At 36.4% G+C, this 14,678-nt stretch overlaps 1 protein-coding gene across 1 annotated transcript in view; it reads right to left on the bottom strand.

Moving 5' to 3' along the window:
* The window catches only part of LOC107740231 (dynamin-1-like), a 28,563-nt gene extending 14,181 nt beyond the window's left edge, over window positions 1-14,382 (bottom strand). The window contains exons 1-5 of the mRNA XM_016552579.1: window positions 14,379-14,382; window positions 14,084-14,192; window positions 2,351-2,424; window positions 1,193-1,342; window positions 842-1,045 (exon numbers count right to left, since the gene is read on the bottom strand). Of these exons, the coding sequence (XP_016408065.1) occupies window positions 842-1,045; window positions 1,193-1,342; window positions 2,351-2,424; window positions 14,084-14,192; window positions 14,379-14,382 (541 nt within the window). The remainder of the gene's footprint in view (window positions 1-841; window positions 1,046-1,192; window positions 1,343-2,350; window positions 2,425-14,083; window positions 14,193-14,378) is intronic.
* Window positions 14,383-14,678: the final 296 nt, after the last annotated feature.

The raw sequence follows: 14,678 nt of genomic DNA on the forward strand, positions 1-14,678 counted from the left end.
ATGAGTTTATTCTCAACATTTTATTTCGACTTTTTTTCTTGAAATTTAACACGTTTTTCTCGTAGTTTAATGAGTTTATTCTCAACATTTAATTTGGACTTTTTATCTGAAATGTAACAAGTTTTTTCTCAAAACACAACGAGTTTTTCTCGTAATTTAATGAGTTTATTCTCAACATTTAATTTTAACTTTTTATCTCGAAATTTAATGAGTTTATTCAACATTTTATTTCGACTTTTTTTCTTGAAATTGAACGCGTTTTTTCTCTAAACACGACTTTTTTCTCGTAATTTAATGAGTTTATTCAACATTTTATTTCGACTTTTTTTCTTGAAATTGAACGCGTTTTTTCTCTAAACACGACTTTTTTCTCGTAATTTAATGAGTTTATTCAACATTTTATTTCGACTTTTTTTCTTGAAATTGAACGCGTTTTTTCTCTAAACACGACTTTTTTCTCGTAATTTAATGAGTTTATTCAACATTTTATTTCGACTTTTTTTCTTGAAATTGAACGCGTTTTTTCTCTAAACACGACTTTTTTCTCGTAATTTAATGAGTTTATTCTCAGCATTTAATTTCGAAAATTTTCATGAAATTTAACGAGTTTAATCTCGCATTATAATGACTTTAATCTCGAGATGGTTTTATTTTTCTATGATTGCTTGGCCCTAATCCTCTTCCGTATCATACAGAATAACGTATTTTTTGGTTGAGTTTTTAACCCACTTACACCAGTGTTTAACATGAGCCAGACTGTCTGCATTTGAGCACAATAACACTTGTGGACATAATCGGAGCAGTTGTGCCAGAGTTAATTTGTGTTATAGATCGCACGCACCCTGCGGGTCGACTTCTTTGGCGATCTTCAGGGCGTCAGAGTTGGCGAGATCGGAGTTAGCGGGCGACACGGCCAGCAGCAGGCAGTTGTCTTTGGTCACAAACTGCATCAGCATGTCTCTGATCTGGTGCTCGATGTCTGCAGGCTGATCTCCCACCGGCACTTTAGTCATTCCCGGCAGATCCACCAGAGTCAGGTTCAGCACTGCGCACACAACACACAGTCAAGAGTATGAGATCACAATAGATCCACCACTGATTCCAGCCAACATCAGAATATACTGAAACTGATCATATCTCATACTGTGAAGTTTGTGTGTTAATGAGTGTTAATGTCATGCTGTAATCTGACCGTTAGGCGAGTAGACGCGCAGGTTGATGGGCACGGGAGAAATGCCTTTATTCTGGCCCGTGGCTCGATCCGTCTCCGCCTCGATCTCCTGACGCACCTCATCGAAATCTGTGAACTTCTTCCCCTTACAGTGAAGGAACTCGGCATATTCTGAGAGGAAACAGTTATAAAACACATTATAAATAGAAACTGAGCTGCACGTCTCCAAATTAACCCTGTAAAGCCTGACATATAAAATAATAGTCAGAAAAATCAGTTTTTAATGTAACATATTTTAAAAATCATATGCATATGTATTTTCTGTTGAGCATCATATTTGATCATCAGGCTTTTATGGCTCATATAGTCTGATACAGTGATACAGTTATTCAGAGACTCAAACGGAGCAAAAATATGAATTTGCTGCAGATGCTGATATTTACATGTTTCCAATGTAAATCAATGAGATCGTTATAACAGTAGTAGAGCAGATACTGACATAAAATGATATAAATATCAGTCGTCGCTCTATATCTCCAGTAACATTAATAAAAAAAGAGCTTCTATCACTAGCATTTTCTATTCTTTTCTATTCTTTTGACTTTATATTTTTATTTTAAAAAGAGCTTCCATCACTAGCATTTTCTATTCTTTTTCTATTTTTTGACTTTTTATTTTTATTTAAAAAGAGCCTCTAACACTAGCATTTTCTATTCTTTTTCTATTCTATCAACTTGTTTTTCTTTTTATTATTATTAAAACCCTGCTACGTGTACTGCGTTAGGCTACCCGAGACTTGTCACGGCTCTTACATATCATTGCTTTTCTGTTGGTTTTGGTTGCTTCTATTTGTAAGTCGCTTTGGATAAAAGTGTCTGCTAAATGACTAAATGTGAATGTAAATGTAATATGCTGGATATAAAAACTCTAAACTATCAGGAAGGCGTGTAGCAGATTGTGTGTGGAACTGGTTTCTCAGTAAAGTTGTGATCATGTTGATCAGTGGTCATTAAGAGAAACACAGCAGGCTTTACAGAGTTCAGACGGAAGGTCAGACTGCTACACTAGATGGCAGTGTTAATGCTGAATCACGTTATTACAGCTGCATCTGATGTGTTTCTGCAGTCAAACTCGGAGCGAGAAGCACCTGATCCCAGAGCAGTGTTCAGCGCGGCTCACCTGTGGGACAGTTGATGAGCTGCAAGACGAGGGGCCTGCGGGTGACGATCCCAGAGCCGCGCGGGAGGAAGTCCCTGAAACAGAAGGACACGGTTACAGGAAACACCGAAGAGCTCTGGGGTAAAAGATGCCATAAAATAATCTGATGATGGATAAATGTTGTTTAGTGTGCGCTGCAGAAGAAATGTTGAAAGTGAAATACATTTTACAAATGTGATCCTGGAGCACAAAACCAGTCATAAGGGTCAATTTTTGGAAATTGAGATTTATGCATCATCTAAAAGCTGAATAAATAAGCTTTCCATATTTTTCCATATTTGGCTGAGATACAACTATTTGAAAATCTGGAATCTGAGGGTGCAAAAAAATCTAAATATTGAGAAAATCATCTTTAAAGTTGTTCAAATGAAGTTCTTAGCAATGCATATTACTAATCAAAAATTAAGTTTTGATATATTTATGGTAGGAAATGTACAAAATATCTTAATGGAACATGATCTTTACTTAATATCCTAATGATTTTTGGCATAAAAGAAAAATGTATAATTTTGACCCATACAATGTATTGTTGGCTATTGCTACAAATATCCCCCAGCGACTTAACACTGCTTTTGTGCTCCAGGGTCCAGCCAATTTGCACGTCTCAACATTAGATTTTAATTGCCTAAATATAATAAATTCTCTTTGAATTAGGCTTAATTTACAAAATTAAGTCACCTTATTTATATAGCACTTTATACAATACTGATTGTGTTAAAGCAGATTTACAGTGTACTAAAACTGTGTGCATTACTAAAGCTTTAACTAAAAACGGAACATATAAATAACATCTAATTCAAAATATTAACAAACTATACTAGCATTTCAGTGATACTCGGGTTATATGATATTTAAATGCTTAGTTTTGTGCTCAGTAGTGTGAAGTCAGGTCATGCATCTGATTCTGACTCTCATTTCTGCAGGAAACATTCAGTTACAGTAAAGATGCTAATTATAATAAATTAAATAAATAAATGCATTTTTTAAAATCCTTTGATCTGAGAACATGCGGTATTTGCAGAACAAATATTGTTACTGACACAAAGTCAATAATGTGATGTGCTTTGAGCCTGAGGTGGAAAAAACAAAAAAACATGAATTTTTGAAGGTTCAGCCGTAAAAATGGATGCAACACTGACACTGTTATTGAACTGAATAATGACACTATTGTCTTCTGTAGAGCTGCTTTATTGCTGAAATTGAATTTGTTTCATAGCGGATTAATTTTACATTAACACTGTTATTTTCCTGTTTATTACTGTGAAGCTGCTCATATGAAGTGCTGTAGAAATCAGCGTGATTTGACTTGAGGATGGACTTTCCACGTGAGACGGTAAGGAGACAGCCAGCACAGGAGCAAACACTCGAGAAGTAATGCTGTCGAAAAGGAAAGCGTTCTGTGATCAATCACAACAGTAAACAGGACTGAAGAAAGCCTGGCGTCCGCTGCGGCTTCACTCTCTCGGTGACGTGCTGTTCTGTCCAGATGGCATTAGCTGCAGGTTCTCCTGACGGACATAAACACAAGCCATATGGAGCGGCCATCTGGACTGGTGCCACCCTCCCATTGATCCCATCACAGCAGCCAATCACTATTGATCTGGAGGATGGACAGATGAGACTGACAGTACTTTTCCTGTAATCCAGAGCCTCAGGCAAACGGGGAAATACGATTCTTTTCCATGAACTGGTTCTTTCAGACAGTGGTTCACACATTCACTAGTTTGTTTATGTAATCATGCAATGACGTCACATATATATACAATTATATTATTAAAGCACCCAATAAGTGAATAAACGTAATCAGCTCATCTTTTTACATAAGCCATGAGAAAGCATAAAAACGTTCATTTAACCCCTTCATTCAAGCTCTTGGTTCACTCATGCTCATATCAGCGGCTCGTCGGTCTTCGAGTCGGTCTGATTCCTCAGTCCAGTGACTGTTGGAGGAACTGGAGGACTGAATCAGTTCATTCATCACAGGATCAGATACGCCGCTATTTCGGCTCATTTCCAGTCGGAGTGACTGTCAGGCGTCTGAAAGTGAGTTTTTATTGTAAATCTGTGCTGCTCGAGACACAAACTGATTCAGATGATTCAGTCCGATTTGATGAACTGATTCAGTTAGTTCACCAAAAAGAACTGGTTCAAAAGAATGATTCGTTCACGAATGATTCCGGACGGTTTGTCTGAGGCTCTGGATCACAGGTCATCATCATGTTGTAAATAATGTTCAGTTTCTTGCACAGACTGATCGTTTCGTTTCATAAGAGCTCAATATATCGGACAGGAGCCACGGGGATTCATTTTGTGTTCCCTGAAAAGAAATGTTATTCTTAAAGACAGGCAGCTGCTGACTTCCATTGTATGAATCACAAAGGAGCACGGTTTCAGCTAAAACTCTTCTTCACTGTTCTACTGAAGAACAAAAAGTAGATAGATTAGTGTGTGTGTGAGTGTGTGTGTGTGTGAGTGTGTGTGTGTGTGTGTGTGTGTGTGAGTGAGTGAGTGTGTGTGAGTGAGTGTGAGTGAGTCACACACACACACTCACACACACACACACACAACTGACTGACACACACACACACACACAACTGACTGACACACACACACAACTGACTGACACACACACACAACTGACTGACACACACACACAACTGACTGACACACACACACAACTGACTGACACACACACACAACTGACTGACACACACACACAACTGACTGACACACACACACACACAGATTTGATGGTCAGACGAAAGCAGCCGCCCCATGCGGTCTACATTTCCATTTCCATGCACACACACCCTTCTGAACACGATCATATGCTCAACAGCACATGTGCATCAATAATCATCATAAGATTTATACCATTATTATGTGTTTCTTTAATTACTCTCGCTTCCTGTTATCCCAACGGTAGGTTTGCATGAAAAAGAACAGATTTCCACCTTCATTTGTTGAACGTCTGTGTAAACTGTTTTACCTGCATGCCTTAGCCATACTTTTCAAATGCATTTTATGGTTTTTGATTGTTTATTATGTTAGGCGGCAGAAGAGCTTGATAGGAAACACATGAATATACAAAGAAAAATCTAAAAGGTAAAAATCACCAGTCAATAGAATATTTTATTGCATTTATTTCTAATCAAGCTGTAATTTTGTCAAATGACGCAAAAAGGATTTATTTGGGTGCATTTAGGACACATAAAATAACTTTAAATGAAAATATGACTCGTCCATTTTATTATAAAAATGCTTAAATGTCTGAAATATAATTTCTGTCAGAGCTGTAGTGCAGTTGTGCCTAAAAGAGCAACATAAATCCGTCCAAAAGTGAGGGCTGACTGATGCAGCCTTAATATCTCTGATCTTCTGTAACGTCTCTTCTGTTTGTGGTGTTGAGGTGTGATCGCAGACGGCTGGTTTGTGGACAGGTTACAGTCTGAGGCGAATGAAGCGGACTGTTGTCGTGGAGCGTCAGATTAAAGCAGCGAATGAACGCGGGAGCATCAGATTAGAGCTAATCCTGCTGAGGCCGGCTCAGATTCACCACAGCTCCATGATTCATCCATCAACACAGAGGAAGCCCAGTGGAACAAGAGAAACAACTCAAAGAGCCCAGGACCAGTGTTGGGGGTAACGCATTACAAGTAACGCGAGTTACGTAATCAGATTACTTTTTTCAAGTAACTAGTAAAGTAACATTACTTTTTAGTTTACAAGAGAATATCTGAGTTACTTTTTCAAATAAGTAACGCAAGTAACGCAAAAGTAACATAACGCATTACATTCCACAAAAAGTAACTAAGTAACGAAATTAGTTACTTTTTTATGGAGTAACGCAACATTGTAACGCATTACTTTTAAAAGTAACTTTCCCCAACACTGATCATGACAGCAGTCTAATGCTGCGGTCGAACATTACATGAGGTTTAATGGCGAGAGTGACAGTAATGGATCGATTAAACCGTCTGCGAACATGAGCTGTGTCAGATAATAAATGAAAAACATTCATAATAAGCTTCTTATTATATAAGTCAGGACCAGTGTCATTGCGATACTCTTAAAGTTTATGAAATATGAATTATATTACAAATAAGTTTTTTCATTTATTTAGTCTATATAGAAATAATTTTAAAATAAAAAATAAGTAATTTTATTATTTTTTATTTCAGTTTTAGTTATTTTAGTTCAGGTTAATATTAATAAAAATGAGATGTATTGTCTTGGCAATCATCTGAAAGACGTTTTTTAATGTTTGATTATATTTCAGGTAACACTTATTTTATTTAATGCATTTTTTTAAGCTTTTAGTAAACTATAATAACCCTGATCTGTGATCTGGATCAGAGAACCTAGTAGGGCTGGATTTGTAATTTTTCAGATTAAAAACTGCTATCACAATTTCAAATGTGATTTTAATAATAATTTTGAGTTTGCTGTGTTTGTTTGTAGGGCTGTGCAGTGTTGCCCTTTTTTTTTGCTATATATTTATATCATTACATCAAGATAAAATAATGAATTATTATTATTTCTAAATAAAAAGATATAAATTAATAAATAAAAACAAAATGAGTAATTATTAGTGTTTAAAAAAATACAATTAAGTATATTTTGACATTACAACAGTAAAATTACTGTACAACACTAATATTTATGGTTGTCTTAATTTCTTCATACTAGCATTATAAAAGTAATCAAACTTTATTTCCAGCTTTTATTTTGGCTTGAAATGATTATGAAAACAAGATAAAGTCATTATTGTGCTGCATTCCATTTGGCAGTGCATTACGAGTAGTTGATCTTATTTGATTGTTTAATTTTATTCATTACATTTGCATTATTTTTTGTGTATTTTATATTTTTCATTTTATATTATTTAATTGTCAAGTCACATTTATTTCTATAGCGCTTCAGATCAAAGCAGCTTCACAGTAATAAACAGAAAAATAACAGAGTTAATGTTTTAAAATTCATAAATTATGAAGAAAAATATCTATTTCAGCTACAGAAGACAGTAGAGTCATTACTCAAGATCAATTCAGCTCAATGTTGATTCAGTTTATTTCAAGCTTTATTCTCATCCAATAGTCAGTGCCAAAAATCTGAATATATATATATATATATTTAAGCTCATTTCTACATTTTTAAATTTGTTTTTCTGTTGAATTATTATTAAATTTTAAGTAAATCCAGTTAAAAAGACGTTTTTTTCATGCATAAATAATTGTGATCTAACCAAACTAATCCTGAATATATTTTGATCAAGCGTCCATAATCCATGCATCTAAAGCGTGCGATTCGAGAGCCATTCACAGCCGCATCGATCGGCCGAGGAGCGTGTAAATCATCTCCAGTCGTCTGTCAGCGCTCATAAGACTTCATTAAGGCTCGGCAGATTCACAGGCCAAGCAAACAGACGGCTGAAGCTCATTTCACGCTGCTGCTCGCAGATTAAGATGAAGAACGCCGCGTCCCTTCAGCAGCCAGAGAGACTTTATGTCTTCATATCATATGCCAACATTCAGATTTCCTCATGTGAAAATCGAGTTGCATTTTCATTTTCAAAGCATCATATCAGTCTACTGCTGTTATGAAATATGACATGCTTACTATCTGAGTAAATGTTACTTTGGAAGATGATAACTAATGATAATGAATTTGATTTGATTTGGCCAATGCTTTTATCCAAAGCAACTTGCATTGCATTCAAGGTAAACAATATATTAGTTCATGCATTCACTGGGAATCGAACCCATGACCTTAGCATCGCTCGTGCCCATGTGCTGCTGTTCTTAACTACGGGATTGAATTAAAATGCTAGAATTTAATTTCTAAATTATTTTGGATGTATCTGGTAGCTGTTTTGATCTTTCCAACATGATCTCATTAGTCATGCGTTGTTCATAAAGTGTGTATGAACAGTTTTTAATGTTTGGATTGGCAGAGATATGTACAAAATCAATGTATACATATGTTGTTACATATGAGATGTTACAAATCCTGTTTACTTTTACAGGAAATAAAATTTATAGATTTTCATGAACCATGAGCAATCATTTGCATAACCATTTTTATGCATATTCATTAGATTAGATTTATTTTATTTTTTTACTAAATAAAAGCAAGGTGTTTTGTCAAGTTTTTTTATATTGTAATTTTGTAGCCAAAAACAATAGCTTGATATTTTTGTATGTTAATTTTTAGATATTTTCATATTGCCATAATTGTTTTACTGTTTTTGATGAATTTTCATATGTATTTGTAGGTCCCCATTATGACAACATGCCCCACTTTTAGAGGTCAACATTTGTTAAATTATCTTGTAAAACAACATCACGTATGATGTTGCATTGCTTCTGTCCAAAAGAAGTTAAATAAAAAGCGTCATTTTTGGGTGAATTAACCCTTTAAAGTTTTAGTAATTTTGTTGTGTATTTGTATCATTTTTATTAGTTGTTGTTTTTTTGTCTATATTTTGTCTATAGTTTGCTTTCATTAATTGTTATTTCAGTAACTTTAATATATCAAGTTAAACTAAATGATACTGCCTTGGCAACTAGCTGAAAATTTTGTTTATTAACAAAATATTTTATTTATTTATTTATGTTTCAGTTTTCGTAAACTGTGATAATAACCCTTCAGAAATTACAAGCAGCATCCGTGACATGCAGGTTATTTGCACTGGGCAGCCAGTGAAGATATCAAATACTGCGTAAATATGAAAACAATGCTCAAATCTTGTTCTTACAGCAGGTAAAGATACTTTATGCTTTATTACTATTTATAAGATGCTTTATTTAGAGGTTGCGTCACAGATTGTGCCTGCAGTGAAAAACACACATTGTCTTTATTTAGATGTAATTAGTAGTTTTTGCAAGACTTTCCAGATTTGAACAATGAGTGTTCAGGATAATTACAGTCTGTTTGACCCGAGGTCTGAATATAGAATGGGGCTTTTGTCATAATAGTGTAGTCTAAACCATCTGCAAGACGTCTGTATCCAGTCCTGGTCTTTCAGACGATCCAAAACATTTAACACAGGGTATCACGTTCTATTGCATTGAATTAAAAATAAAAATGGTCAAATTATTGCCCTGACATAATGCAGTTTTTTTTTCTTCTATCAAGCTTTTGATCTAAATATTTGTGTTTTTGTTTACAGAATGGAACTTCCTCAAATGCTCGTCTTACAGAAGTAATATCTCTGACATGGTAACACGTTGTTGTTAAAACTGTTTGGTTATTCATGTAATGTTTACAGTAGTAAACATGGTGAAGCTGCCAAAGAAAGTTCATCACAGCTTGAGAGATCAAGTCAATGAAATCACTTAAACAGAACCAAAGGAGATCATATTCCACTTTTGCAGTTTAACATGTACAAAACAATCCAATAGTTGAATTAGCCGTGTCTCTGAGAGCATCAGCGCTGCACACACCAGCTCCCTCAGCAGCAATAGTTGCTGAATCATGCAGCGTAAGACTGAGTTATTCACATACACTGCCAAAGCACAAGCAAATATTAGAGATATACAGACATAGAGCCCAAAACCACTCAACACGTAACACGAGCACGACTCAAAGCGTGCAGCTCAATGAATCAGAGGCTCAGAGCGCTCCACCATCTTCCTCTTCATACTGGATCACATGCTGGACTAGAGATGCAACTCTAGATGACTGTTTATGTCTGATAACCGACAGGATGACCAGTGCTGTAAATCTAGTCTTGTGTCTGTTGTTTAAATCAAAACTGTTTACAGTGACGTCCGTGTGGAATTGTGCATGCTTCAAGTAAAATGAGACAACAAAGCATCATAAAATATAAAATTACAAACAGTCTACTACTATTTTTCTGCTGTTTGAAGTGAAAAAAAAGTACAAAAATACATATATATATATATATATATATATATAGGGCGCACTGTACGGAGTAAATATGAAGGATTGATTTTTCACAGGTGTTTTACCATTTTGCTCTTTTTCTCATGATGATATATTTTGCACAAACTAAGACACCAGCATGATGCAGAAGTGCTGTGGGTGGTTACTAGGGTGTTGTTAGATGGTTGCTAAGATGTTGTGGGTTGCTAGGGCATTGCTAGAGAGTTGCTAAGATGTAGTGGGTTGCTAGGGCATTGCTAGAGAGTTGCTAAGATGTTGTGGGTTGCTAGGGCATTGCTAGAGAGTGGCTAAGATGTTGTGGGTTGAAAGGGCGTTTCTAGATGGTTGCTAAGATGTTGTGGGTTGCTAGGGCATTGCTAGAGAGTGGCTAAGATGTTGTGGGTTGAAAGGGCGTTGCTAGAGAGTTGCTAAAATGTTCTGGATTGAAAGGGTGTTGCTAGATGGTTGCTAAGATGTCTAGGGCGTTGCTAGAGAGTTGCTACGATGTTCTGGATTGATAGGGTGTTGCTAGATGGTTGCTAAGACGTTCTGGGTTGAAAGGGCGTTGCTAGAGAGTTGCTAAGATTTTCTGGATTGAAAGGGTGTTGCTAGATGGTTGCTAAGATGTTGTGGGTTGAAAGGGCGTTCCTAGAGAGTTGCTAAGATGTTCTGGATTGAAAGGGTGTTGCTAGATGGTTGCTAAGATGTTGTGGGTTGAAAGGGCGTTGCTAGAGAGTTGCTAAGATGTTCTGGATTGAAAGGGTGTTGCTACATGGTTGCTAAGATGTTGTGGGTTGCTATGGTGTTGCTAGATGGTTGCTAAGATGTTCTGTGTTGCTAAGATGTTCGGGGTTGCTAGGGTGTTGCTAGATGCTTGCTACAGTAAGATGTTCTGTGTTGCTAGGGCATTGCTAGAGAGTTGCTAAGATGTTCTGGGTTGATAGGGTGCTGCTAGATGGTTGCTAAGATGTTCTGTGTTGCTAGGGCATTGCTAGAGAGTTGCTAAGATGTTCTGGGTTGATAGGGTGTTGCTAGATGGTTGCTAAGATGTTCTGTGTTGCTAGGGCATTGCTAGAGAGTTGCTAAGATGTTCTGGGTTGATAGGGTGTTGCTAGATGGTTGCTAAGATGTTGTGGGTTGCTATGGTTTTGTTAGATGTTGCTAAGATGTTCTGGGTTGCTAGGGTGTTGCTAGACAGTTGCTAAGATGTTCGGTGTTGCTAGGTTGTTGCTAGATGGTAGCTAAGATGTTGTGGGTTGCTATGGCGTTGCTAGATATTCTGGGTTGCTAAAGGATTGCTAGATGGTAGCTAAGATGTTGTGGGTTGCTATGGCATTGCTAAATATTCTGGGTTGCTAGAGGATTTCTAGATGGTAGCTAAGATATTCTGGGTTGCTAGGGTGTTGCTAGAGGGTTGTTAAGATATTTTTGTTTGCTAATGCATTGCTAGATGGTGGCTAAGATGTTTTGGGTTGCTATGGTGTAGCTAGATGTTGCTAAGATGTTTTGGGTTGCTAGGTTGTTCCTAGGGTGTTGCTGGGATGTTGTGGGTTGCTAGGGTGTTGCTGAGATGTTGTAGGTTGCTAGTGATGTTGTGGGTTGCTAGGGTGTTGCTGAGATGTTGTGGGTTGCTATGGATGTTGTGGGTTGCTAGGGTGTTGCTAAGATGTTGTGGGTTGCTAGGGTGTTGCTGAGATGTTGTGGGTTGCTAGGGATGTTCTGGGTTGCTAGGGTGTTGCTGAGATGTTGTGGGTTGCAAGAATTAAAAATGTTGGATAAAAAAAAACAGTGCAAGCACTACTAATAAGGAATGTAGGCCTATATATTTTAGTCATGAAATCAAATGCTTTCTATTGACACTGAAACATTAGAGAGCTTGTGCATCAGAAGAGGGCAGATAATGGTTGTTTAAGGCAGATCTGTGTGGTTTTATCAGAAGCTCAGCTCAGGTTGAATCTACAGCTCTAGTAAACAATCCCAGCATCCATGTTTCACACGCCTTCTTCACAGAACCAGAGCTTACGGTGTTTCTATATTATGGGTTTTCATCTTAATGACCCTGTGCATTATTATCATTTTATTAAAGGACACGGATTACACAGAAACGGATTACACTAATGACGATGCACTAATAAGAATACATCTATTGAGGAGGATTATGTAAGGAGATTTAGATGTGTTGTTGTGAACATGGCTGGTGATTTCCAGCATTGCAGCAAATGTTCCTCCATCATGTCTCAATAACATTTAAAGGTTATCATCAGGATCCTCACAGACTGCAACGGTTTGAGTTAAAAATCTTCGTTTGTGTTCAAACAAAGTCACCTACATCTCGGATGCCCTGGGGGTAAGCAGATAAACATCACATTTTCATTTTTGGGTGTACTATCCCTTTAAATATTAATAACCCAGTACAAAATCGCAGAGCACAAAATAAACGAACGAATAACATCAAATCAAAAAGGGAAAGTATTTTTAAAACAATTTCATCTGAGTATAATGTCATTTCACTTCTGTAGTAGGATGAAAGATTATTTATTTGTTTGTTTACTAAACAAATATAAGGCACAAATGGATAAACTTATGAATGCATGTATTTATTTTTTTATAATTATTTAAATATAATTATTTTTATTTATTTGCAGTTGTATTTATTTAATTATTTACTAAACAAATATAAGGCACAAATGAATAAGCTTTAAAATTGTAATTCCCCTAGTACAAAATTGAAGAACACAAAATAAATTAATTTAAAAAATGAAAAAAAAGGGAACATTTTTAATAATTCTATAAAAACACGTATTTTCTGAAAAATAATAAGCAGCATAGTTTCCCTTTGTGAAACATTAATAATATTAAATATATTAAACATAAACATATACAATGCATAAGCACCCAATAATTAAAAAAGGAACTCATAAAATTACCAATACCAGTATGTATGTATAATTATTTAAATATAATATAATTTATTTTTAAACAAATATAAGGCATATAATCTGTCAATTAACATTAGAATTATTGTGTCTGATGCTGAAGGATCATGCTGTACAAGTACAGATACACATAACACACAAGGGTGTTGCTGAGATGTTGTGGGTTGCTAGGGATGTTCTGGGTTGCTAGGGTGTTGCTGAGATGTTGTGGGTTGCAAGAATTAAAAATGTTGGATAAAAAAAAACAGTGCAAGCACTACTAATAAGGAATGTAGGCCTATATATTTTAGTCATGAAATCAAATGCTTTCTATTGACACTGAAACATTAGAGAGCTTGTGCATCAGAAGAGGGCAGATAATGGTTGTTTAAGGCAGATCTGTGTGGTTTTATCAGAAGCTCAGCTCAGGTTGAATCTACAGCTCTAGTAAACAATCCCAGCATCCATGTTTCACACGCCTTCTTCACAGAACCAGAGCTTACGGTGTTTCTATATTATGGGTTTTCATCTTAATGACCCTGTGCATTATTATCATTTTATTAAAGGACACGGATTACACAGAAACGGATTACACTAATGACGATGCACTAATAAGAATACATCTATTGAGGAGGATTATGTAAGGAGATTTAGATGTGTTGTTGTGAACATGGCTGGTGATTTCCAGCATTGCAGCAAATGTTCCTCCATCATGTCTCAATAACATTTAAAGGTTATCATCAGGATCCTCACGATGACCTTTACATATCATTGAGGAGCATGATGGGGGTTGTGACTGAGCCGGAATATAAGATTAATGCTGCATGCATTTGCAGTATGTGTTGTTATTATTATTATTGTGTATTAATGTTTTAATAAATGGATGACTCACCTCCCCACGAAGTTCTCGAGCACGGAGCTTTTCCCGGCGCTCTGTCCGCCCACCACCGCGATCTGCGGCAGGCACACTGCAGTGCCGCTCTCTGTCGCTAGTCGGCGCACTTTTGAAAGTTAAAACACTTTCATCATTGCACTCCTGTGGCTTGGGATGAAAGCTTATTTATGTATTCATGCGTTTGTTTGTTTGTTTGTTTGTTTATTTACATTCATTTATATTATTTTTAAAAAAAAAATTTAAATCTTGTTTATTTAATGTATTATTATTTTTTATTATTTGTTTACTAAACACATGGAGCAACCTTAAAGGGATAGTTCACCCAAAAATGAAAATGTGATGTTTAAAATAAATAATGAAACTAGACCACGGTTTCGGCAGATGAGCTGTAATGCGCAGTCGCTCCTCCAGTCCTGCAGGGGTCGCTGTGTGCCGCCGCCGCTCATCACGATACCGGCGAGAGCGTGTTAGCTCGCTGCTAATGTGACAGAGGAAGCTTCAACAGGCTGCCGCTCGTTTCTCTGTTAAACTCATCATCCCGTCGGCAGAGTTCGTGAGTAGCTTTACTCTGCAGATAGTTAGGCGCCAGGGT

The sequence above is a fragment of the Sinocyclocheilus rhinocerous genome, unplaced genomic scaffold (genome assembly GCF_001515625.1).
Source record: "Sinocyclocheilus rhinocerous isolate Xijiao unplaced genomic scaffold, SAMN03320098_v1.1 scaffold3422, whole genome shotgun sequence".
Lineage (NCBI taxonomy): Eukaryota > Metazoa > Chordata > Actinopteri > Cypriniformes > Cyprinidae > Sinocyclocheilus > Sinocyclocheilus rhinocerous.